The sequence below is a fragment of the Nannospalax galili genome, unplaced genomic scaffold (genome assembly GCF_000622305.1).
Source record: "Nannospalax galili isolate Female #2095 unplaced genomic scaffold, S.galili_v1.0 scaffold332, whole genome shotgun sequence".
Lineage (NCBI taxonomy): Eukaryota > Metazoa > Chordata > Mammalia > Rodentia > Spalacidae > Nannospalax > Nannospalax galili.
The window spans coordinates 379,850-406,621 of record NW_008333794.1 but is presented as its reverse complement, the minus strand read 5'-3'; the positions used below and the strand labels follow the sequence as shown (position 1 = coordinate 406,621).

The 26,772-nt window shown below is 47.9% G+C and overlaps 1 protein-coding gene across 4 annotated transcripts; it reads left to right on the top strand.

Annotated features, from left to right (window-relative positions):
• Positions 1–1,584: 1,584 nt before the first annotated feature.
• On the top strand, positions 1,585–26,772 carry Rab43 (RAB43, member RAS oncogene family). 4 transcript variants are annotated; one of them, XM_029561320.1, is made up of 3 exons: positions 1,585–3,355; positions 18,326–18,503; positions 22,908–26,772. In XM_029561320.1, the coding sequence occupies exons 1-3, from the start codon at positions 3,059–3,061 to the stop codon at positions 23,156–23,158; spliced, it is 726 nt and encodes a 241-aa protein (XP_029417180.1). In that variant the 5' UTR covers positions 1,585–3,058; the 3' UTR covers positions 23,159–26,772. The 4 variants fall into 4 exon arrangements, with proteins under 4 accessions (XP_029417180.1, XP_029417179.1, XP_029417181.1 ...); XM_029561319.1 differs by having other exon boundaries at positions 1,586–3,355; positions 18,320–18,503; XM_029561321.1 differs by having other exon boundaries at positions 1,600–3,256.

Sequence of the window (26,772 nt, the reverse complement as noted above, 5' to 3'; positions counted from 1 at the left end):
TTTTTTTAATCTCTTTGAGACAGGGTCTCCCTGTAGCCCCAGCTGTCCTGGAACTCACTATGTAGACCAGGCTGGCCTTGAACTCACAGAGATCTGCCTGCCTCTGCCTCCCGAGTGCTGGGATTAAAAGCGTGCTCTACCATGCCCAGCAGTTTTTTTTTTTTTTTTTTTAAACAACTTTGTGTGGTATAATTTTTTAAAAAATATTTTATGTGTAAGAGTGTTTTGCCTGCATGTATATAAGTGTACCACATGCATACAATGCCTGTGGAGGCCAGAAAGAGAGTGTCAGATCCCCTGGACCTGGAGTTATGGACAGTCATTAGCTGCCATGTGGGTGCTGGGAATTGAACCATGGTCTTCTGAAAGAGCAGCCAGTGCTCTTGACTGCTGAGCCATCTTTCCAGCCCTTGTTGAGGTATAATTTAAACAGCATAAAATATGCTTATTTTAAGTGTACATTTAAGTACATTTATTGTTTTTTGGGTGTGTATGTATGTGCTATGTGGTATTTGCTATATGCATGTGCATATATGCTAGGGGAGAGGTGCGTGTTTCTACGTATGCATGCACATGTGGAGGACAGAGGTTGGATATCTTCCCCTATTGCTTTCTGCCTTTTTTTTTTGATACAGGGCTTTCACTGAACATGGAACTTAACCATTTTGGGTAGACTGGCAGGCCAGCAAGCCTCCAGGATCCACCTGTCTCTGCCGCACCCAGCACTGGGGTTACAGGTGTGCCCTTCCACACCTGGCTTTTTACTGAGTCCTGGAGATCTGAAAGCTGGTCCACATACCTGCATGGCAAGAATTTTACCCACTGAGCCATCTCCCCAGCCCCCATTTTTAATGAATTTAATAAATTTCCTGAGTTGTGCAACCTGATGTTGGGTCCGATGTTTTTGTTTTTTGACAGATAGCCTTGCTGTATATCCCTACATAGACTAACCTGGTCTTGAACTCATGGCAATCCTCCTGCCTCAGTCTCTCAAGTGCTGGGATTGCAGGTGTGTACTACCAACACCTGGCTTCATAGATCAGTTTTAAAATGTTTTAGTATTCCAGAGATAAAAGTGGTAGATAGATTTTCTGACAGTGTCCATATCTAGACCAGCATACCTCTGTCCCACACCATTTCCAGTCCAGGGCAAAGTAGAGGCCAGTGAGCCATGTCCACCCTTCCCGCTCCACTGTGGACTCCCCCTCTCCTTCATCCTGTGACCTGTGCACAGGTGGAGGCACTTCCCACCCTTGGAACCAACTCTGTTTGCTCAGCGTACATCTTGCTCAGTGTACATCTTGGAATGGAGGCAGTTTCCTGCCATGGCAGTTCTCTACTACCCACAAAGCTCTCAGAATTTTTCAGTGGCACTTTGGGGTTTCCTCTCTAGAATTCCTGGGGATTTCTCAAAGGAATGGAGTTTCAACTCTTTGGACACACACAACTCTTCTGCTTTCCCCATAGGTCCACCTTTGCCACCTCATCCTCATGGCCAATAAGGCTCTTCAGGGCTTCATAAAAGTCTAGTTATAGGAGCACATTCCTGTAACTGCAGCCTTGAGGGGACAAGGGCATAGAAAGAAGTGGGCCCCTGTTCACTGGCAAGCCAGATAGCTAGACAGTCAGTAAGATTAAGTGTCTGAGACCCTGGGCCTCAAGGGTAGTGGTGCCTGTGGACTTGCTCTCTATGGTCTCCTTAAGCTTTGGGAAGTCCAGTCCTCTTCCCTTTTCTATTGGGGAAGGTTTAGGTTTTTGTCTCTTTTGTTCATGGATACATCTCACAGTTGCCTGGCCTGTAATAACCATTCATGAAATTTATTGAATAAATATGCTTGGAGGGCCCAGAGGGCAGTCTGAAGAAGACAGGGCACTTTGAATTTCCTCTTATCTTTTTTTTTTTTTTTGAAACAGAGTCTTCCTGCAGCCACCGCTGGCCTCGGACTCACTATGTAGGCCAGGCTGGCCTGGATCTCACCGAAATCTGCCTGCCTCTGCCTCCTGAGTGCAGGGATCAAAGGCGTATGCCACCACACCCGGCTTAAATCTCCTATTATCTTGAGGGATGGCTTCTAGCTCCTTACAGATGTTTGGGTCCCATTTCTCTGACCTCTGGTTTCCTGGCCCAACTTAGGAGCTGGTTGGCCTTGGTCTCCCTTGCTCCTCTTCTCAGGCTTAGGCTTTTGCCTGGCACCCGGGCCCTTTGTTCCAGCTCAGCCAGCCCGGTCCTAAGGTGCAGAAACTCCTGTCTGGCCCTTCTCCGTCTTCATTTTTGGCCTCAGGGAAGCCTCCTTTGCAGCGCGCCACCGGGGCTTTTTCCCTTTCTAGGATGTGGGGATAATGGGAAAGATTCTGCCTCGCCTGCTGGTCAGTGAGCACAGGTTACCCTAACCTAGAGCTACCCCAACAGAGGCCTCTTGCCTGCTCCTGACTGCGTGCAAGGTGGGCGCGAGGCGGACCTAGGTCCGAGCGGAGGGACTGGGGAGGGATGAACTTGGCGAGGGCTGGCAGTTGTCAACCCCAAGGGGGTCAGGCGCGGCTGGCGGGGGCTGCGAGGAGGGGATGAGAGAGGAGCCAGCTGCAGGCTACGAAGAGTGGCGGAGCAGACTTCCGTCTAGACTGCCGTGCCGAAGGCGGGGTCGAGATGGGGGTCGGGCTAAGGGCGGGACCTAGGTGCTGGGGGCGGAGTCCGGGCCGCGTTAACCCCGAGTGGGAGTGGTGGAGAGACGCTAGGATAGGAGGCGTGGGTTATGGTGGGGGGTCAGGTCCTTGCTGGGGCCGAGGCAGAGGTGGGCGGGGCCGGGGAGCACTGCCGCTCGCTCCACCCTGTAGGCGGTGCCACAGGCAGCCTGGGGTGCGACTGGCCCGGCGCGGCTCCGAGGGCCCGCCGCGAGCTCCGCCTGGGGCCGGGCCGGGCGCTCCGGGGGCGGTGCGGCGGGGTTCAGGTACCTCGGCTGCTCCACGTCGCCAGGACGCCGGCGTGTTGGAGTGCGGAGCTCGGCCGCGGCGAAGCTGAGCCCAGGCCGGTCCCTGTGTCCCGAGTGCCGCCCGCGAAGTCATGGCTGGGCCGGGCCCCGGGGACCAGGACGAACACTACGATTTCCTGTTCAAGCTGGTGCTGGTGGGCGACGCGAGCGTGGGCAAGACGTGCGTGGTACAGCGCTTCAAGACCGGCGTCTTCTCGGCGCGCCAGGGCAGCACCATCGGCGTCGACTTCACCATGAAGACGCTGGAGATCCAGGGCAAGCGGGTCAAGGTGGGGAGCGGCGCGGCCAGGGGGTGCCTTCTGTCCGGTCCCCTTTCCCGGCCCCTTCCGTCGGAGCGCGCCTGGGCCTGGGGTCGGCGATCCGTCCAGGTCCGAAAGCCCCGCCTCGGGTTCCGGGATTGGGCCGCGGGGCGGGGGTGGGGTGGGGAAGCGGGCCTGGAGCTCTGGGCGCGTAGCTCCGCGCCGAGATAACTTGCCCGCGAGCGTGAGCACGGCGGAATGCGGGGACGGACTCCTACGCGGCCCTCTAGGGAGAGCCGGGCCAGATATTGCTATCCCGTGACCAGGAGGGACCAGGAAGTGATGGCGGCTAGGGCTGGAGGGCCAAAAGTTTTTGTCAGAATTTCCGTCCTGGCCACGCCTCCCTGCAGTCTCTCTATGGACCTAGAGGTGGAACTCTGTTGACCCGGGCCCCCTCCCTCCCAGCTGGGTTTGGATAGAAACCGTAAACTTCATTTATACCGGAAGGTGGGGGAGCGGACCAAACTTTGGCAGTGACCCCAGCAGAAAATGCAGGATGTGGTTGCCCAGTGTCCTGGCAGTGGGTTGAAAAATATTTGTGATGAATGAAATCAGTTTCTTTTTCTTTCTTTCTGTTTTGATCTTTTTTGAGACAGTGTCTCCCTGTAGCCCCAGCTGGCCTTGAACTAACTATGCAGACCAGGCTGGCCTTGAACTCAGACATCTGCCTGCCTCTGCTGGTATTAAAGGCTTGCACCACCACACCAGGCTTTTGAGATTAGTTTCTTAACCTAGGTGTCTGTCCTTCCTAACAGAGTAGCATCCTGGACCCCAGAGAGTATTGTTTTTGCTCATGGAAGCACTCAGTAACTTTCCTGAAGTGCAGCCTACAGAAACCCTTCTCATTCTTTCGTGGTTTCAAGTTCTCTATGATCTTAAGGACAGCGCTTAAGACTGCTTGGCTTTGGGTATTCAGGAAGTGAAGCCAGGGAATAGGAGTCTCTGCCTTTTTGGGTGCTCTCTGTTGCCCTTGACTGTGATACTTAGCTCTTTGTTTCTGTAAAGTTGGGATAATTTCTGGGTGTTGCCTCCCTCCTCTCCATCCTGTAGAAAAAGTAAGTCAACAGTCATTTTTATGACCACAGTGTCGCTAGAGAAGATTTGCCTACAAGGTTTTAAACAGTCTTTTGAGTTTCAGTGTATTTTGGTCTCCACAGGATGGACAAGGGCCAGGTGCAGGCAGGGCGCCTTAGTTGTTCTGGACTGTCGTTTTGGAGCAGGTGGCCAGGGAAGGGCAGACATGGGTGGAGTGTGTTCATGGTTGAGTTTGTGCCCTCTGATAATGCCAGCATCACACTCAAAATTACAGTGTAAAAATAAGAGGCACAAAGAGCAATGGTTTCCTTTTGGATAGCTGCTGGCCTCTGCCCAGTGTGTGTATGGAGGCCCTGTGCTGACCATGGTCAAGGAGCAGGCAGTGCTCCTGTTTACCTGTGGAGAAAACAACCTGTCACCTAGTGCAGCCCAGGGTGGACTGTGCACTCAGGTTATGCAATAAAGGGCTGGTCAGCTTGTTGTTTCTTTTCCTTGTGGTCATTCCAGATTTTCCTCAGGAGGCATCCTGGGGGCCTCAGAGCTACAGAGCTGTGTATGTGGTAATACCTCAGAGCTGTGTGGGCTGCTCTTTTTAGAAGCTATTGTGAGCTAGCTGTTTTATGGGCATGTTCTATAGACCCAAGGGATAGTTGCTGTTAATTATCCTTTTGTGGTGTCCGGGATTGAACCCAGGACTTGGTGTACCACTAAGCCAATCTAGGTTTTGTAAGAGTTTGACGAACTTTAGAGAAACTACTGTTTCAGCTCTTCTGAGGTTAGAGGTACCCTAGGAGTTGGGAAGACCAGGAAGGCAGGGGCTTAGCTTCACATTGTCAGAGTAAAACCACTTTAGTTCTATGTTTCGGTTTCACTCTGCTAAAATGGAAGAAGTTTGAAATCATAGATTGAAAGAAGTTCCTTTGTATACTCACTTCCCGTTGCAACCAGAGTACTATCCTACTTGAAGAGATAGACCCCTGTCTGTCTCTCCAACTTTGTTTTCCTCCACTGTGTCTCCTATTCTGTATTCTCTGACCTCATTAGCTTTCTTGTCCTGCCTCAGGACCTTTGCATCTGTTTCCCCAACTTGTCATGTTGTGTTCCTCGATCCCCATATAGCATTATTTCATTAATCAGGGCCCAGTGTGAATGCCACCCTCTAACAGAGGCCGCCTCTGACCTCCCAGGTCCTTTTTCTCATTGTCTTATCTACTTACTTGGACTTAAAATTACTTGGTTTGTCTCTTCCTGTAGAAGATAAACTCCTTACAGACATAAGAGATCCAGTTAGTCTGTCCAGCAGACATGTGGTGTTCAATACATGCCTATTTACTGGTTAATATATACAGAATGGAAACTGAAGCCAAGAAAACTGAAGTGACCAGCTTGCTCAAGGTCTCTTATAAGTCAGTGTCAAAATTAGGATTTGAATTTAGGGTTTGACTGACTCAGTGCTCACCTTCTGTCTGATCCTAGAAAAGGACCCTGAGGTTCTGAAGGCTTGGTGACCTCACTGAGAGCAGAGTAAGCATTTGGGCCTTTTATTTTCTGGGTTTTTTTAAAGGCCAGACTTCATGTAGCTTCAGATTCACTATGTAGTTGAGGATGATCCTTGAACACGTAATCCCATTGCCTCTACCTCCTAAGTGTTGGGATTATAGGGGTGGGCCACCACATTCAGATTTTTTGGGGGGAGGGGAGTCTTTATTTTAAATTTTTAAATATTTTTATTATTCCAAAGAAAGGCAACTATTAACACATTTTTTCCAGAAATAACTTGAAGCAAGTTACATAAAAATACATATACAACTGCCAGGCGTGGTGGCGCACGCCTGTAATCCCAGCACTCGTGAGGCAGATGCAGGTGGATCTCTGTGAGTTCCCCCAAATGCTTCAAGGCCTCTGCCTTGCAACAAAAAGGAGAAACTAAAAGGTCTGTGTTAAAAAAAAAAAAAAAAAAAAAAAAAAAAAAAAAAAACAAACCCCATATACAATGAAGTTTAAGGGTGGAAAAGTTGGGATAAGAAATCAAAGACCAAAGCTGGGCTACATGTCTTCAGTCAGTCCCAGCAGAGGACTTGGGAGGCAGAGCCAGGCAGATCTCTGTAAGCTCCAGCCCAGCCTGGTCCACATAGCAAGCTCCAGGCCATCTGGGGCTACAGGAGACCCTGTCTCAAAGAGACTGGGGGGAAAAAAAAAATCAAAGACCAAAGGATTTGCCAACATAGGGTCGACTTTGCTAGAATAATGAAGATTTCCATTAGCTCTGTTCTTTGTTTTTTCTTTTATGAAAGTCCTAACTAGTTTGTTGGGTTTGCTAACAGAGCATAGTATGAGGGTTTCTTTACAGAAGAGTGGGCTGGAGGGGGCTGGTCTTTTTGAGACAGGGTCTCCCTGTAGCCCCAGCTGGCCTGGAACTCTCTAGGTAGACCAGGCTGGCCTTAAACTCACTCAGATCGGCCTGGCTCTGCCTCCCAAGTGCTGGGATTAAAGGCATGTGCTGCCGTGCCTGGTGGCCCTATTTCTTTTTTGTCCACAAAGTGTGTTGTAAATAAAGTCAAAATTCACGATGTAAACAAGGAAAGGGTTTATTTTGTTACTACTGTTGTTGCCCTTTTCCTGTCTAAGTGCCTCAGAAGATGACTGGGTTTGCTTCTCCTGCTTTTGTCAGTCCTCCCGATCACACTCTCGCCCAGGACATCTCTGCTGGTTGTAAATCCTTAGCCCATTCTGACTGCTTTACTCTTATCTTAGGCAACACAAAAGTCTGTTATATAAACGTGGTTTTGCAGATCACCAGGCACACAGGCTTAAGTTCAGGGAGTACCCAGCCTGGTTAGGAACTCACCCTTGTAGTTGACCTCATTAGGCCTGCTGGCCACTTGGGGGGAGATGATGCCGCTGCCAGATCTCTTCATAGAATTCTGTGGCTTTGGACTGGGGCTTCCAGATCTTTGACCTTAACTCATGCTGCTCTTGGCCTTACAAATGATTTTTGTTTTCATAGCTGTTTCTGTCACTTCCAAAGTGGATGCAGGGTAGGTTAAAAGGAAGTGTATGTGTGTTTCAGTGTTGGTGATGGAACCAAGGGCCCCATGCACTCTAGTCAAATACTCTCCTCCTGAACTACACCTCTAAACCAGACTTTTTTTTTTTTTTTTTTGGTCTTCTTAGTCCTTCCAGTCTAGGATCTGGCTTTGCTTTTGTCTATTTCCTATTTGGATAATATAAACTTGAATTTTTCACTTCTGCTCAGAAATAGCAAAAGGACTGTTAGATAAGAGAAGTTCTAGGTCACGGTGGTTGTCTGAAGAAATCTGTTCTTGATACCAATGGCAACCATCCTCATTGTAAAATAAACCTTGCCCCCTGAGGATTCTTACAGTCCTCAGGCTGTGCTCTTGTGGGAGGGAAAAAGGGCCAGCTTCAGAACTGCACAGAGGCAAGCTAAACCCTTAGACATATGATGGCACCTCTTCTAATTTATGGTTTTCTAAGGAGGCTTTACAGATCTGGCCCTAGTGGATCATCAGCAAGTGTTGGTGTTTACATCCTGTTCTGGATAGCTTTAGTGTCAACTTGACACACGTGGGTTGAGGGAGCCTCAATTGGGGAATTGCCTTCATTGGACTGGCCTGTGGCCATGTCCATGGGGCATCTTGATTGATGAGTGATGTGGGAGGGCCCAGCCCACTGTGGGTGTTGCCACCCCTGGGAAGGTGGGCCTGTGTTGTATAAGAAAGCAGGCTGAGCAGGGGCCAGGGGAGCAAGCCAGTAAGCAGCATTCCTCCATGGCCTGTGCTCCAGCTCCTGCTTCCAGGTTCCTTTCCTGAGTTCCTACCTTGGGCTTCTTGATGACCTGGGAAGATGTAAGCTGAATAAACCTTTTCCTCCCCAAGTTAGTATTGGTGAGAGTGTTTTGTCATAGCAATGAAGAAACAGACTAGGACACATCCTGAGAGAGGGAGTGGTATGGGGAGATGGGGGGCTCTCAGCTCACTTGCCAGTGACATTTGGAGATGAATCACTTTCCTCTCCGTCTTTTACCTTGCCCTTCCCTCTCCGTCTTTTACCTTGCCCTTCCCTTTTGTTGTTTAAGATAAAGTGTTACCCTATACCCCAGAATGAACTTGAATTGTGATCCTCCTGCCTTACCTCCCAGTGATGGTATTACAGGTGTGGTCACTGCATCTGGCTCTGGGTAGTTTCTTTGGGTACTTTGGATTTTTTTTTTTTTTTTTTTTTTGTCTTTTTGAAGCAGGGTCTCCCTGTAAGCTCCAGCTGTCCTGAAACTCATTATGTAGACCAGGCTGGTCTTGAATTTACAGAGATCCACCTGCCTCTGCCTCCCAAGCGCTGGGACTACAGGTGTGTGCCACCACGCCTGGCTCTTTGGGTACTTTGGGATAAAGGGTTCCTAAAGGTCAGTAGCATGAAGAACAACCATCTTTCACACATGTGCATCTTATCTATTTTCACCACTTTCCTCATGCATCATTCCATTTGATCTTTGTAGTCACTCTTGTGGGAGATGTCTCCATTGTGCAGAGCAGGAAAGGAGGCCTGGATGTGGCAAGCAGTGAACCAGAGCCTAGCCTTTTGGCTCCTTATCAGGACCTTCCCCCTCCTTGTATCTACCACTGCCAGCAAGCTCACAAAATAAATGAGGAAGGTGGGCACCAATTTAAAATCTGGTTATCAGGGCCAGTGAGATGGCTCAGTGGGTAAAGGTGCCAAGCCTGACAACTGACCACCTGAGTGTGATCCCTGGGACCCATGTGGTGGAAGGAGAGAATCAACTCCCACAGGCTGCCCTTTGACCTCTACAATTGCACCCTGGTATTCGCATGCCCACCCCCCCACCCCCCAGTGCTAATAAATAAATGTAAAAAAAAATATTTTAAATAAAGTAAAATCTGGTCATCATAGATCATTTGCATTTTGATTAGCAGTAATATATCAACATTGTAATGCTAAGTGCTTATAAACAAATCCTTGTTCATTCAAATCAGTTGGGAAAATGACCATTGAATATCTTTTTTTTGTTGTCATTGTTTGAGATAGAGTTTCATTCTGTAGCATTCTGTAACCTTGGCTGACCTGGTATTTGCTATATAGCCCAGGGTGACCTCAAACTTAGAGCAAGCTCCTGTCTCAACTTCTCACGTGCTGAGGCTATACAGGCTTGCCTACACCTGGCTTCTTCTACTCATGCTTTTTTGTTTTGTCACAGGGTCTAACTATATAGTCCTGACTGGCCTTGAACTCAGATTTCCTTCCTCTACCTCCCAAGTGCTCCAACCATGCCTGGCTTTTTTTATTTTTTCAGACAAGCTCTCACTATGTAGCTCTGGCTGGCCTAGAACTCACTATATAGATGACTGGTCTCAAACTCAGATCCACCAGCTTCTGCCTCCAGAGTGCTGGAATTGAAGGCTTGTGCTAGAGTGATGGGATTGCAGGAGTGATCTTTCACATCTGTTGGTTTTACTTATTTATTTTTGTTTTATTTTGTTTGGTTGTATTTGTTATTTATTTTATGTGTATGAGTGTATTGCCTGCATGTGTGTAAGTGTACCCATGTTATGCAGTGCCTGTAGAGGTCAGAAGAAGGTGTCAGATGCCCTGGAACTGGTGTTACAGACGGTTATTAGGGATCTTCTGTAAGAGCAATCAGTGCTCTTAACCGCTGAGCCATCTTTCCAGCCCATTGGCTGTTTGTCAACTGGGTCTTACTTTGTAGCCCTAGCTGACCTGGAACTCATTATGTAGAGCAGGCTGACCTTGAACTCACAAAGATCTATCTGCCTCTGTCTCCCAAGTACTGGGATTAAAGGCAGGTGTCAGAGTGATGAGATTGTATGCATGATCCGTCACATCTGAATCCTGTTTGCTTAATTTTATAAACAATTTTTTTTTAAAGTTTTTTAAGGTGACTGCTTTTTTTTTGTGTGTGTGTGTCTTTTTGAGACAGGGTCTCACTGTAGCCCCAGCTGGCCTGCAACTCTCTATGTAGACCAGGCTAGCCTCAAACTCAACAGGATCTGCCTGCCTCTGCCTCCCGACTGTTGGGATTAAAGGTGTGCACCACCATGCCCGGTTAAACTGACTGCTTTTTAAGGGGACAAGGTGCCTCTTGATTTGAGAGGCCTAACAGTTTTGACTCCAGCCCACAGGCATTAGTTTCTCATCACTGTAATAGAATGCCTGAAAAGAATCAACTTAAAGGGGGAATTGATTATTTTGGGTCACAGTTTTAGCTACTTCTGTCCACTTACCTGTGCTGCTTTGGGCCTGTGATAGCACAGTATGTCATGATGGGAACATGTGGCTGAGAAAGACTTGGAGAGAGAGGAGGAGAGGAGAGAGAGAAGAGAGAAGGAGATTCAGTACTTCAAGAGCATGTTCCCAATGACCCAACTTCTTTCTACCAGGCTCCTCTCTCCGTCCCTCACTCTTCCATTCTTTCTTTTTCCTTTTTGAGATAGGGTCTCACTATGTAGACCATGCTGTCCTAGTACTCACAGAGATCCACTTGCCTCTGCCTCCTGAGTGTCGAGTTGAAAGGAATATACCACCATGCTGGGCCTCAGGTTCCACTTTCTGAAGGTTCTGTCATCTCCTAGTAGTGCTAGGAGCTGGTCACCCGTCATTTAACACATGGACTTTCAGGGACACCTAACATCCACATGCAGCAGCTTAAAGGGAGAAGTTATTCCCTTCCCTGCAGCAGTTTCCTGTATGTTAAATGAGGATGCTGAAGCTATATCTCCAGAATCTCTCATTCTCTGAAAAACCCATTTCAAACCAGATAACCTCTATGATTGCCTTTTTTATGGTTGAGGATTATAGAAATTGGGTGAGCTTTTGATGCTGGGAACTAAATGCAAGGCCCACATAATCGAAACATCTCCACCAGTCCCAAAATTTTTTTTTAGCATTTATTTTCAATTATGTGTATATGTGTGAGTGAAGGGGGTATGTGTATGTAAGTGTAGGTTCCCAAAGACCCCAGAGGTATCAGATTGCTCTGGAGCTGGAGTTATAGGGGGTTGGGAGCTGCTTCATGTGGGTGCTGGGAACCACACTTTGATTCTTTGCAAGAGCAGTACATGCCCTTAATTGCTGAGCCATCTCTCCAACACCCAAATTAGTCTTTAAAAATGTATTTATTTAGCTGGACATAGTGGCACATGCTTTTAATCTAGCACTCAGGAGGCTAGATCTCTGTGAGATCAAGGGCAACTTGGTCTACATAGTAAGTTCCAGGCCAGCTGGGACTACAGAGAGATCCTGTCTTAAACACCCATCAAAGAAAATGTATTTATTTTTGTTAATATTTTATTTTTAATTGTGTGTGTGTGTGTGTGTGTGTGTGTGTGTGTGTGTGTGTTAGAGTGTGGTGTCTGGGGTCTATGCACATATGAGTGTAGATGCCCTCAGAGTCCATTTACTTTTACCTGCTGAGCCATCTCACCATCCTTCAAGTGATTCTTGCAGAAACACTGTCATTGATAAACCTTCAGTAATCATATATTCAAAATTAACTTTATTTTCCTCTCCTTTACATACTAGTTTGGTTAGAGGCAGAAATTTAAGTAAAAAATACTTTATAATCATAAGGCACCTGCCACTATTGATGTGAAGTCTGGCTCTGGTTGGAGTATTGTTTACTTGCTTTTTCTTTTTGAAAACGTTTAACTTAAAAAAAAGACTTAAAAAAAAAGATTGTTTCTAGTGTTCTGAAATTTTATCTTAGCATGTCTACTAAGCATGGGCCAATTTTTCACTCATCCAACTCTGGACTTGGTAGGTGTAACCAACATGAGAATGTCTATATTCCTGCAGTTCTAGGGAGTTTGGAAATCTGGTTAGCCCCTTGTCACTTTTTCCACCCTCTGTTCTGGAGATTGTACAGGCTAGGAGCTATAATGTAGCATCTGTCCTCCATTCTCTTTTCCTTCCACATTATTTTTTTTTCAGAGCTGTGGCTAGAACTCGGTTTCATGTGTGTTAGCAAGCTCTGTTGTCAATAAGTATACCCTTCAACTTTTCTTTTTTTAAAAAATATTATTTTTATTTTTTATGTGTATGAGTGTATTGCTTGCATGTACATGAGTGCACCCATGTCCTGCAATGCCATGGAGGTCAGAAGAAGGCTTTGGATTCCCCTGGAACTGGAGTTAAGGACGGTTTGTAGCCGCCATGTGTGTGCTGGGACTAGAACCCAGGTCCTCTGCAAGAGCAGTCAGTGCTCTTAACCACTGAGCCATCTCCAGCCCCAGCCCCCTCAACTTTTCAAATTTGGAATTAAGTTGGAGATATACTTACTCCTGAATACCTTGACATGCAGCTTTTAAGAATAGAATCATAAGAAGTCCAATGCTCTGATCACTCAAGATTATTTTCATAATACCATCTACTGTCTACTTTATTTGAAACTTCCACACATCTTTTTTCTCTGTCTCATTTACTTTGGAGGCGCTGGAGGTGGAACCCAGGGCCTCATGTGCTCTAAAGCAGCCTCTCTGCCACCGAGCCACATCCCTAGCCTCCTCCCCATCTCCTCAGATACAGTGTTTTCTGCAGAATGCACTGAGGGGCCGTGCATTGCATTTGGTTGCTGTGCCTTTTTTGGTCTGTCTACAGCACCGCTGCTGCTGCTGCTGCTGCTCCTCCTCCTCCTTCTTCCCTTCTCCTTCTCCTCCTTCTCTGAGTCTCATGGTTTTCTTCATTGCTGCTGCTGCTGCTTTACTGATTCTCAAGGTTTTCTTCATGGTATCTTTTCACTTGTTCCTTTATCCCTTGTATTTCTTGTAAGCTGGAATTGAAGTTGAGGGGCTCAGTAAGTCTCAGGTTAGACTTTTGGGGAGAGGGTGTCACAGGTGATGTGTTCTACATCCTGAAACTTGCTGGAGGCTATAACATCAGGCTCCTTACAAGGCCACACGTGTCATATGGTCAGGCTAGCACCATCATATTTCTCTATTTTTATATTCTTGGCCAGGCTTGGTGGTACATACCTTTAATCTTAGTACTTGGGAAGCAGAGACAAGAAGATAGTAAGTTCAAGATCAGCCTGTGCTAAATGAGACTATGCCTCAAAAAACTAAAGATTATTCTTTGTTTTGTTTCTTGGTATGTTTAAAAAATTTATTGTGTGTGTGTGTGTGTGTGAGAGAGAGAGAGAGAGAGAGAGAGAGAGAGAGAGAGAGAGATATGGGGGAGGGACAAATGCACCATAATACACAAGTGGAGATCAGAGGACAACTCTGGAGTTTGTTCTCTCCTTCCACCTTTATATGGGTTCCAGGGATTGGACTCAGGTTACCAGGCTTACACAGCAAGTGTTTTAACCCACTGAGTCATCCCCTGGGTCCTCTTGGCATGTTAAGAGCCATGGCGTTAGGGTTGGGGCACCTTACTTGGTAGTATGTATGCTTAGCCTGTTCAAGGCCTCTTCTCTCAGACAGTCTGCTAGGTCCCAAAGTGGGAAAGGTAAAGCAGAGGCAGTTCCAGTTCTTCAGGGCTCATCTCAGGTAGGGGGATGGATGTGCAAACAAGTACCCAGCATGAGATACTCTTACTGCTGTCGCTGTGGTGAATGGGGTTTCTGAGATAGCCAGTGGAGCGTGCACCTGACATACATTTTAGGGCAACAGCAGGGCAGAGTGTTGACAGTGAGGACAGCTACTATGGAACAGGGCCCTGTGGTGACCACAGCTGTCATGGAAATACAGTGCTCTAGTTTGCTTTCTATTGTTGTGATAAAACACTGCTTAAGGAGGAAAGGATTTATTTGGCTTATACTTCTAAGTCACAGTTTATCCTTGAGAGAAGCCAGGGCAGGAATCTGGAGGCAGGAACTAAAGCTGAGACCATGGAGGAATGCTGCGTCCTGACTTGCTTCTTTTGGCTTGCTCAGCTATCTTTCTTATACGTGCCTGCCCACCTGCCCAGGGATTGTATCACCCACAGTGGGCTGGGCCCTCATACATCAATTGGCAGTTAAGAAAATGCCTCATTGATGTGGCCACAGGTCAGTCGGATGGAGGAAATTCCTCAACTGAGTTTCACTCTTCCCAGGTGGCTCTAAAACTAACCGGCACCTGTAGAGATATGTGTTGCGTGCTAGGGCAGCCCAGAGCAGGCAGCAGTTATTCTCCCTGGGGCCATGAAGACGGGTGGGTTCATGGAGGTCCTGAAAGATGGATGGATCATTCCTAAGGAGGAGGGATAAAAGGGGCCTCAGATGCGATGACCATATGTGTGTCACACTACAGAAGCATGGAAGGAGGCGGATGCAGCTGGAAGCAGCCATGGAACACTCCCAGGCCAACCTGATCCTCTTGGCATAATGTCCGCTGTGTTCTGGGGAAAGCAGGAATCAAAGTGGTCAGCTTTGTCTGGGAGCCTTGGGAGGCTGTCTGGAAGTGTGTTGATGTAGTGATTGAGTGGAGTAGAAGAAGACAAAAGGGCCCAAGACTGAGCTGAGGTCCCAAGCGTGGGCCACTTTCTCATTACCAAAGTAGTAGGGCACAGGAAGAGTGGTTTAAGAGGTAGGGAGACTCCAACCTATGACGTGTATCTGAGCCTCCTGTATGCCAGATCCTTGTGGCTGAGGCTCTAGAAAAATAAGAAGGCTTGTGGGGAGGGGGGAACTGAGAATGTAGCTCAGTGGCAGAACACTTGCTTAGCACACACAAGGCCTTAGCTCAATTCTCAGTATTAAAACAAACTGAAACAAAAATAACTTACTTTCGGGTAGAGAAAGCTTGAGTTTAGAGACTAATGTGGAAGCTCTGCAGACCACTACTCTAAGAACGCTGCTCTTGTTATAAGACTTTCCTGAAAGGCACAATCACCATGAGGAGCTGATAGCTCCTGTTTATCTGGTGCTGTCCTGGCCCACTGGTGCCCATCTGAACTGGGGCAGGTGACTAGAAGGGTACCTGTACCCCAAGTGCTCCCCCTGGTGCTGCAAGGAGGCTGCAGTTGTGGTGTTTGAGTGGCAGCAGAGAAGAAGCCATGGAGGAGGCTCCTTGGATAGTAAGGGGATGGTCTGATCTTCCAGTAAGGGAAGAAGGGGTGCTGGAAGCAGTCTGCCATTTGTGAGAAGCTCTCAGGTGTGAGCTCTTAAGTCTGCCATTCCAGCCCCAGGGCTTGCGCTCTCAGGTGTCCAGCACTGGAAGGTTGCCAGCACTGGAAGACCTTTGCCTTGCCTACTCATGATTCCTATCTAGAGAGAGCAGAAGGACCCCAGACAGCTGATTGGCACGTGTCCACCCACCTCACTGCCCATGGGGGTGGTGATTGGTGTCTTTCACCTGTTAGTAAAGAACACTGGCGGGGGGGGGGGGTTGCAACATTTGTGAACCTGCAGCTAAGCTCTTCCCTGGAGAACTAAGCACAGCAGGAGGAGGCTGGTTGGAGGAGGAGCCCTCAAACTCCTACCTCCTGGTTTGACTCATGTCCCAAGACATCATAAAAAATAGCTCAGCAACTTGTATTTAGGTCAGTCTGACCATCTTAGTATTTGTCTTGAGAAGTAACTTTTCCAAGGTCCTTTTCTAAGGTAAAGAAGAAGGGAACTTTCCACTGCCTGTTTCCTTACTCAGGAAACATTTCAAACACATTCCTCTGTTCCTATTTGGGTGGGACAGGTCAGGACTGTGAAGACAAGTCTTTAACTGAACTTCCAGTGGTACCTTTAACCTAATAAACAGGTTTGATTTCCTACCATGGCCATGTAGGTCCCATTCAACTCAGTGGGACTATGGACCATGAATCCCTGGAAAGCAGCTTGTAGTCCCCTGCCTCTGCCTGACTGCTGAGATCTGCTTTCCATCATTTCCTGATTTGTTGAGAGCCTGCTCCGTGCCAGGCACTGTGCCAGTTACTGGTGGCACAGAGAGGAGTAAGGGACCCATTCTTAATGACCTGAGACAGGCTGATAAGCCTAGAGTCACATACAATAATTCTGGGACGATTCCTACTCTAAAGCCTACCGTGTTTGTCCTGAAGGCAACATGGCTGCTTTGTCTTTTTATTGAATTTTCTCTATATGGAATGTCTTCTTCCATCTCCCTCTCCTCCTTTCCTCTTCTCCCTTCTCTTCTTCCTCCTTCTCTTCCTTCTCCTCCCCTTTCCATTCTTCTTCCTCTTTTGCTTTATAAACAAAAGAGGTCTAGAGGCTTGGAGAAAAGACTAAGAAAAGGTTTATTGGCTCCAACTCTGGAGGTTCAGGGTTATTGATTGCATCAGCTTCCTTGCTGTCAGAGTCCCAAGGCAAGGCAACACAGGACAAGACAAGAACTGTGTGTGTGTGTGTGTGTGTGTGTGTGTGTGTGTGTGTGAGAGAGAGAGAGAGTGAGAGAGAGAGAGTGTGTCTTTATCTCCTTTTATCTCCTGTTCTCTGCTTAGCTACTAAAGTCATCTTGGCATGGATCACTTGAGTGAAATAGATAATGCTTTCTGTGGCATGAGCTGTTACAGAGGCAGGAGCGTGAAAGGAAGAAGTTACTTCTGCTTAGTAGGAGAGCTACCTTGGGGTCCTAAGGGTGAGTAGAAGGATCCAAATGGTACAGCCTGACCTGAAAAAGGTCCCGAAGATGAAGACAAGGCTGACTCATCGCGAGTGTGAAGACTTAAGGGCCAGCATAGGCTGGGAGTTATTAGGTGTAGAGCTAAAAAGAAACCCCACCCCCACCAGGGATGGTGACTTCATTGTCCCTTTACCAGTCAGAAGAATGGCCTGAAACCCAGGACTGAAACTGACCTGCCTAACCCTACTGAGTGGCACAGGAGGGGCAATGCCCTTTTCTGAGCATGTGTGCTCCAGGGAGCCCTTTTCTAACCTCACTGTGATTCAGCAATGCTCTGGGCCCCCTAGTTGCTTCTGGACATACGCCAGATAACTGTATCCTGGAGAATTTCCCCTAAGTGTTGAATGCAAGCTGAGAAGGCTTGGTGGGGAAGGATTGAGAAGCCGTTTGTCCCAGGTGGGAGTGTGCAGAACCAAGCCCCACTGGCCCGTATAGTGAGCACAGTGGTAGGGCCTGGGGGTAGTATCAGTGTGGCAGGTATTCTGGGTGGTTTTAGGCTGATTATGTACTCTAGGCAATGAAAAGGGCTCTCAGCTTTCAGTGTTCAAATTGATCCACAGTGTCAGGAATTGGGGCTTTGTGTTCTGACTGTAGGCCAGGCTCTCAGTAGAAACAGCATCCTTTCCTCTAACTTGTATCTGTATTTTGCTCCTTCTCCATGCTAGGCACTGTCGGGGATCCTGAGAAGATAGTAGAAAACCAGACAGACACAGGCCTTTCCTTAAGGAACTCACGTGAGGAAGACAGAGTAAACACTCCCAGTGGAGAAAGGCTTGTCACTAAGTCTGAGTTTCATCCTGGGACCCATATGGTGGAAGGAGAGAACAGAGTCCCTGCAAGTTGTCCTCTTGTTTATAATGTATGAGTGTGTGTGTGTGTGTGTGTGTGTGTGTGTGTGTGTGTGTGTGATGACAGGCAATGAAGAGAAATTGCAGTGAGGAGAAGTGAACAGGACTTTGAGCTGGGGATATAGCTCAGTGATAGAATGCTTGCCAGCACTTTGGTTCCCAGCACTGTTAAAAAGAAAAACGCAAGAGAGGACTGGGTGTGGTTGCCCACACCTTTAATCCCAGCACTTGGGAGGCACTGTGAGTTCAAGGCCAGCCTGATCTACATAGTTCAAGGCCAGCTGGGGCTGTAGGAAGACCCTGTCTCAAAGAGACAAAAACAAAAAAACAGACTCTGATCCTTATGATGCTCTCAGCAAGTACTCTTATCCACTGAGCGCTCTCTCCAGCCCCGAGTTGCTCTCTAAGGGCTCAGAGTTCTGTTCCTGTGTGCCACTTTCTAGGCCAGTTAACCCACTGTTCTCAACATGGGTCTTTGGGGTTGTCCTCTCTGTCCCTGTGTTTGGCATCTGTCACTGGGTTCATCCAAGGCTCCCTTTCTTCAGCTACAGATCTGGGACACAGCCGGCCAGGAGCGGTTCCGAACCATCACCCAGAGCTACTACCGCAGTGCCAATGGGGCCATCCTCGCTTATGACATCACTAAGAGGAGCACCTTCTTGTCAGTGCCTCACTGGATTGAGGATGTAAGGAAGTATGCAGGCTCCAACATTGTTCAGCTGCTGATTGGTGAGCTGGGGACGGTGACTGGGAAGGGCTCTGGGGACCACAAATCCTATCTCCTGTCTCTGCCTCTCTTTTCAAGCCTGCATAGGGGGAATCACTGAGCTTGGCCAGGAAGGGAGCCAGAAGTGGAGCCAGGAGCTTGCAATCTTGCTCTCTCTTGTCGGTTTCAAAGTTTAACTCAAAATTCAGATTAGAAGCTGGGTGTGGTAACATATGCTTTTAATTGCAGCACTTGGGAGGCAGAGGCAGGCGGATCTCTGAGAGATTGAGGCAAGCCTGGTTTACATGTGGATTCCAGGCCAGTTGGGGCTATCTCAAAAAACCAAAACCAGGGGCTCAGTGGTTTTGAGAGATGGCTCAGTGGTCACGAACAGTGAGTGCTCTTGCAGGGTACTTGGGTTCACTTCCCAGCACCTACATAGTGGCTAACATGGTAGCTAACAACCTATCTTTTACTCCAGTTCCAGGGGATCCGATGCTATATTCTGACTTCCATGAGCATGACACGCATGTACTTACACACATGCAGGCAATACACTCATACACATAAATTAAAAATAACTAGGGGCTGGAGAGATGGCTCAGTGGTTAAGAACACTGTTCTTGCAGAAGACCCAGGTTCGAATCTCAGCACCCACATGGCAGCTAACAACTGTCTGTAACTCCAGTTCCAGGGGATCCGACAGCCTCTTCAGTCCTCCGTGGGCATTGCACGACATGGGTGCACTTATTACATGCAGGCATAACACTCATACACATAAAATTAAAAAAAAAAAAACAACTAAAATATTGAAAAGCAAAAAACAAAAAGTTCAGGTTAGTTAGAAAGCAAGAAGGAAGCCTGGAATTTGCTCTGTAGTCCCTGTGTGTGGTCTGCTTCCTGTTCTTCACTATAAGTTGTAAAGAGAGGTCCAAGGCCCACCATTGCATCTAGTGTTAGCCAGCAGTCCTGGGGTAGTTCAGAGCATCACATGACAGGAGACAGGCCGTGTGCCCATGTGTTGCATCTTCTCTTTTTCATAAAACCACCAGGATTCAATCATGGGACCCTTCTCCCCTCCAGCACCACAGTAGGATTAAGTTTCTATCTTTTTATGCCTCACAGTAGAGACTAAACTCCAGTAGGAGTTTCTGAGGGGACAAAAGCCATAGTCAGACCGTAAGACCAATTGTTGCAAGTGATACTCATTCATCTGCAGAGGTGATATGAGCTCTGGCCCTTGTAACCCTGCCTTCTCCCAGGCTTAAAGAGGTAGAGTTACTTATCCAAGCCTCACAGCCTGTTAATAAACAGACTTGAGATTTGAGTTGAGTTTTGTTGGCTGTAATTCAGTGGCTTGCTTTGTCTCACTGTGCTACAGGGGCTCAGTTGCTTGTGGGTCTCAGAATCAATTAGAAGACTTACTGAAACACAGAGCTTTGCCTTTGGAAGGGCTGGATGGGGCCCACATGGGGTACTTCTAACAAGTTCCCAGGCAACACCCATGTTGCTGGTCTAGGGACTTCTCTTCAAGAGCCACAGATGCAAAGATGCTCTCTACCTCCATTCCCCCTTTTCCACTGATACAAACTTCCCAGACCTGGGTTCAGGAAGCTTTTTAGTATGTGTGTGATCTGTGGGGCCTCACTCCTATGATCAGGCTGGTGGTTCCTGATTTGTTCCAGGCAAGTTAGGGTAGTACGTGATGTGTGACCTGCATCCTGCCTTTCACAGCCTGCTGTGGGTGTGGATGTGCCCCCTGGATCTGCACTGCTTTGGCAAGAAGAGCTTTCCTCACCTGACCCATCTGCTTTCCCCTTAGCCTTGCTATTTCTAGAAAATGTTCTGTTGCAAAATATTTTATGCTAGGGTAGTATAATCCAGGCGACTATCACCTGTGTCAGTAATTGGCACCTCATCTCTACCCTTGTCACTCTTCCCTTGTCTTAGCTTGGGACCCTTCTCAGACACCAAACCATTAAGTCTGTTGGGTATACTGTAGTACTATTTACATTATAATACAATTTTTCACATTTAAAAATACTGACATCTCCTAACCAAGTGAGGTGGGATGCATCAGTAGTCCCAGCTATGTGGGAGGCTGAGGTAGGAAAATCATTTCAGCTCAGGAGTTTGGATCTAGCTTGGGCAATGTAGTAAGACCTAGTCTCCAAAATGGAAAACAAAACCAAAAAAAGTCTTGACAATATTGAGATTTCTTTATGGACATCCATAGATGATCTGTGCTCAAATTTTTAATTGGTCCTGAGTGCCCCCCCCCCCAGTTTGTTGAAACAAAGATCTAAATAAGTTCTACACAGAGAAATTGCCTGGCGTGTGGTTTAAGGTTATCAAGGAAAGTTTATCTTTGTATAACCTTTTTGATTTTTTTGCCTTCCCTATACTCACTTTGTAAATAAAATGAGACTAAAAAATTTCATGTAGAAATTGGGTCCAGGAGTAACTCAGTAGATCAGAGGGTGATGAAAAGATATCACCCCTTAGCAGAGCTAAGGTTGTTCTGTTGTTTGTAGATAACTCGAACCCTGTGCTTCTATTGTCAGAGAAGTAGAAAAATAAAACTACAGGGCTGGAGCATGTGCAGTGGATAGTTCTGCTCAATCCAAAGTACTGTTCAGTGGAGAGTACTTCTCCAACATGTACAAGGTTGTGGGTTCTATCTCCTATTCTTTGGGGCAAATAAAAAGGTATAATAAAAACATAGCTAAGGAAAATAGGAACAGACAAATAATAAGCATTCTAAACTTTAAACCAAAAAAAGAAAAAAAAGAGAGCTATGGCTCAACAGTTAAGAGCACTTACTGCTCTTGATGACCTGGGTTTGGTTCCCAGCATCCACATGGCAGCTAACAACCATCTGTAACTCCAGTTCCAGGGGATGTGACACCTTCATCTGGCCTCCTTGGGCACTAGGCAGGTGATGTACTTACACACATGCCGGTAAAACAAATACATAAAAATAAATAAATAATTGTTTTGAAAAGGAAGCAACATGAAATTTGTTAACCTCAGCATTTGAGGATCACCCGCCCCATGTTGTGTTCTCAGGTCATGACGTCTTTTCATCCTTTGCTGAGGTGGTATGAAAGACTGAGGGAGATCAAGACCTGGAGATGAAGTGACTCACCTAGGGGTCATGTTGCTTGTCCAGATCTTCTAGGGCTAAAGGACCCTGGGCGCTGCTTCTCAGGCTCAGTGGTATAGCATTTACTTAGTATGCATGAGACTGTAGGGTTCATCCCCTGCACTGCAAAGGAATAAAAAGAAAATAAAATGAGAGACCAAAGGGCTTTTGTGTGTGTGTGTGTGTGTGTGTGTGTTGCCTGCATGTATGTGAGTGTACCCGTGTCGTGTGTGTAGGTCGAGAACAACTCTTTGTTAGAGTTGATTCTCTCCTACTTTGTGGGTCCCTGGGATCAAACTCAGGTTACCAGACTTGGAAGCAAGTGCCTTTCCCTGCTGAACCATCTCGTTGGCCCAGAACAAAAGCTTTAATTTTTTAAAAACATTTATTTATTTATTTATTTGTATGTCTGTATACGTATGTGGATATGGGTATGCCACAGTGCATATTTTGAGCCCAGAGAACATCTTACAGAGTCTGTTCTTTCCTTCTACCATGTGGGTACTGGGGATTGAATTTAGGCTATCAAACTTGTCAAGCTTGTCAGCAAGCACCTTAACCTGCTGAGCTATCTTACTAGCCTAGAATAAGAGTTTTAAAATAAAGAAGGCAGGCTGGAGAAATGGCTCAGCAGTTAAGAGCACTGACTGCTCTTGCAGAAGACCTGGGTTTGATTCCCAGCACCCACATAGTGGCTACGAACCGTCCTTAACTCCAGTTCCAGGGGAATCTGAAGCCCTCTTCTGGCCTCTGTGGCATTGCATGACATGGGTGCACTCACATACATGCAAGCAATACACTCATACATATAAAATAATAAATAAAATAAAAAAATAAAGAAGGCACCTGACTTGTTGCCTGCACTTGTCCCAGCTCTCAAGAGGCTGAGAATCAGGAGGATTGCTTGAATTTGCAAGTTCAAGTCTAGCTTGGGCAACACAGTGAGACCCTCTTTTTTTTTTTTTTTTTTTTTTTTTTTTTTTTTTTTTTAATGGCTAATGGCCAGACATGGGGGTGCATGCCTTTAATCCCAGCACTCTGGAGGCAGAGGCAAAGGCAGGCTGATCTCTGTGAGTTTGAGGCCAGCTTGGTCTACATAGCAAGACTGTTTAAATTGAAACTCTGCCTCAAAAAAAGGTTGAAAGAGACTATCTTAAGAAAGGTCACTTACCATTTACGTGTATCTGGTGAGAGGGCTTCTGTTGTAGTTCTTGGTGTGGCTCTGCCGGGTGGGTTGTACTTATCTGGAACCCATAAGCCTGTACCTGGCCTTTCTCTACAGGAAACAAGTCAGACCTTGCTGATTTCCGGGAGGTCCCACTGACTGAGGCGCAGAGCCTGGCTGAGCACTATGACATCCTCTGTGCCATTGAGACCTCTGCCAAGGACTCCAGCAACGTGGAAGAAGCCTTCATGAGGGTGGCCACCGAGCTCATCATGAGGCATGGAGGTCCCATGTTCAGTGAGAAGGGCACCGATCATATCCAGCTGGACAGCAAGGACATTGCCGAGAGCTGGGGCTGTGGGTGCTGACTGGGGGGCAGGGCAGGCAGGCCAGGATCTCATCTCCTTTGTCTCCAGCCTGCCAAGCCTAGCCCCCTCGAGCCCACCTTCTAGGGTATTGGATTTCTAGAGGGATTCTGCACCCCTGGCCTGGATGCTGGGTGGGAAGGGGCAAGCAGGGCACCCTGTACAGAAGGCTGTTGGCCCAGGGCAGGGTGTGGACCATCCTGCCAGCCACTATCCAAGCCCTCCATGTTCTACACATTCCAGGACTAGCCTGAACCTGACAGAACTGTGGTGGGACTGCATCGTGCCTGGACTGCTGCAGTAGTACAGCAGGTTGCTGCTCTTGAGAGATGTGGCTGGCACCACAAGTTCTTCCAGGTCATTCTTGGGCTTCTGTCTGGAGTTCAGAAAGCATATCAGCTAGACCAACATACTGGTGCCAAGCCTAGTTCCTGGGAAGCCTGAGCTTATCCAGGTGGAAGCTGTGTCCTCCTTTCACTGCCAGCTTGAAGCTCTTAGACAACTTCCTGGGGCCTGGCTTGATGCCTTACTAAGACGTCAAGTTTTTTTGGTTTTCCATGTAGCTTCTCATTTTCATCAGCCTAAGTATAGGGTTATGGCCAGTGGCCAGTGGGGGACTTCCTGCTGGCTTGAGGCCTAAAATTTTGCCAGTTAGGTTGCAAAACCAGCTAATCTTTTAGTGCTGTTGGGGGGTGAGGTGAGATAGGAAAATGAATGTTTAAGGGAAAAGAAGCAACTTGCAGGGGGCAGCTCACTGGTCGGGCAGATGCTTAGTGTTTGGGTTCATTCTTCAGCAACAAAAACAAAAAAGCAGCTTATGTTGTGTCCCAGAGGCTGAGGCCTGAGGGACCTGTGGACACCAGCCCTGCCTACTATGTAGAAATCTTCCCTGCCATAGTCAGTTGCTTCCAGTTCCTTGATCATCCTGGTCTGGCTTACAGTTTCTCAAACGAAAAACATGAGGTCCTGGCAGTCCTTGATCCTGCCATTCTCCTGCCCCCACCTCCAGTCCTTACCACTGTCTCTTTGGGTTAGAAGGAAAAACTGGAGATCAAAGTAAATGGGTGCAGGGATCTGGGACTGGGGAGCCAGGGGATGTTTCCAAGGTAATCCTAGACTCTTCATGTTAACCCTGTTATGCCTTTCTACCCCCTCAGTGTAGACCGTCCCCCTGCATTCCCAAGAAACTTCTCTTAGACCCAGGAGGAGTCCACATTAGCCATTGGGCCAGGTTCAGTCCAATCATGGAGAGGGGCTGTGCTACCCCCAAGGCTATCCTTGCTGCTCACCTTGAACATTCCGGTCTGTCCATCCCTTTCCTGGGCAGATCTGGCCATGGCCAGAAGCAGGGCTTTGCGGCAGCTGTATCCAGCTAAGGAGATAGAATGTGGTGGCTGAGATAAGCAGAGCTAGACACTGGTGGCTGAATGTGCACCTACGGGTCCCCTTCCAGTCAGGAGGCAGTCTGTGGGATGGTTGAGCCTGGTTCTAGTGAGGAGGAAGGTCCCTGAGTGTGTCAGGACTTGCTCTGAGGGCTGCAGGTAGGATTACTGGCTGTATACTGTGGGAGGTACAAGTAGCAACTGCCTGGCTTTCCTGGACCTGATAGAGTGGGGCCGTGGGCTGTGCCTGCTGGTTTCAGTTGGCTTAAGTTCCTGGCAGAAAGAGCTGGTTCCTTCTCTGACCCCTCCTTGGTAGAGCCTGGGTTCCTCTCATGAGCACAGTTCCCAGCACTGAGAGTGTCCTTCAGACTGTACATGGAACCATCTGGAACATCGTGTTCCATGAGCCACTCTGAGACTGCTGTTCTGGGGTTAGGAAGGCAGAGCTGAGGCATACACTCAGGCTGAAAGGGGAGTTCTCAGAACCCTGTTCTTTTGTGGAATGGTGGGAAGCTTGCCACACATCTTGGACCTGTGTCTGGTGTTCAAGTAGAAATTGTTTTCAAGACACGCCTGGCCATCCAAGCTTAGGTACTGACTGACCCTGCCATAGCTATACACTAGAGAAGTTTCACTCTTCTCTGCAGCAGTATCAGGGTTGGGCTCAGCCAGGACATTGGGGCCCTTTTCATCCTCAGGGCCTAGAGAAGGGAGGTCAGGAGCCTGCTCTATACAGATTTCTACCCTTTCCTTCACAGGATGGCAACCTACGGGTGATGGGGCTCACTTGCCACCTTGGGCCATGAGCCTCTTTCACACTCGAAGGGCTGGAGGTATGCATCCCACAAGGGCTAACTCAAAACGGAAGAGAACAGAGCCCTGCTTGGATCCATAGAGCCTTTTCTGTGATGGCCTCTTGGCTCACCCAGCAACCAGGGAGATCACATCCTTCGCCGTTCTCAGGAAGTTCACTTCCTTTTCACAATCCCGAGGTGTTGAAGGTGTGAGGCTCTGCCCCTGTGCTCTTGAACAGGAGCAGCCCTGCTCTCAAGAGTTTAGCCAGACACCAACATCCCCTTGAGCCCTGTATCCCCCCACCCTTGCCCCGATGACCACCCTGTCCTCTCATTTAAACACCCTTCTGTCCTCAGTGGCCCCAGTTCCACTGCCAGGCAGCAGGTCTGGAAGGCCAGGCCAGGCCAGTGCCCTAAGTTAGGGCCATCAGTGTGGATAACCATGGCCTCCACAGCCTGTCCAGCTTCTTTCTACTCTGTCCTGTCTGAGTCAGCCTGGCTTCCCTCTCCCAGACCTCTGCCTGCCTGCCTTCTATTCACAGCACAGAATCCCACAAATGACCCAGTGGACACATCTCCAAGGGGAGATGGCTCCTCCCCCGCCACAAGCCTTATTATCTCTAGAACTTGCCCTGTCGGACAGTTCTTTGACTCCTCATTCTGTACCCTGGGAGGGCCACAAGTCTGGACTGAAGCTGGTTCCTGCAGAGCAGCTTTGGCCATCCCATTCACCTTCAGAGGCTCACATCTTCAGATACTAGTGCCAGGGTCCTAGGCCCAGGCCCTCAGCAGAGGCACCTGATCTGGGCCTTGGGCTTTGTTAAAGGCCTGGACTTGAGTGCTAGAAAACGAAGTGTGTGAACTGGGAAAACAAAATCAGCTTTGCTTCCCCTGGGCAGGCTTGACTGGCCCCCAGTAGCCTGGGGCCTTTGGGGCAGTAGAAGTTTAATATCTTCCTTTGTTTATAAACTACCAAACAGCAGGTGGAGGTTAGAGTGCTGGGGAGGCAAGGAGTTGCCCACAGGAAAAGGCTGGGTAGGGCCAGAGTGTAGTAGGAGTAGAGAGGAAAGGTCTCAGGTGTTGGCCACTAAAGGTACCAGAGAAAGGGTTCCACGTCCCCTTGGGTAAGGGTCTGTCCCCAAGGGCACAGGCCCCAATTGGGGGGAGCTATAGGGAACCCCGGTTTCTCATTGAATTGGTCACCTGCTTCCAGGATGTTGCCAGCAGTGGGCCTCTAGCCAGATTCTCACCCCTTTAGGGCCTGGACAGATGCAGCACTGCCAGCCCAAGGATGCCATGTGCATTGGGGACATTTTCACATTACCTATTTATGAATATGTAAATATATCAGATCTATTTTTGAAACATGAAAGTTGCCTTTATGAAGATATCACAGAGCCAGTGTACAATTCAGCCATTAAACATTTCTGTACTGAGTCAA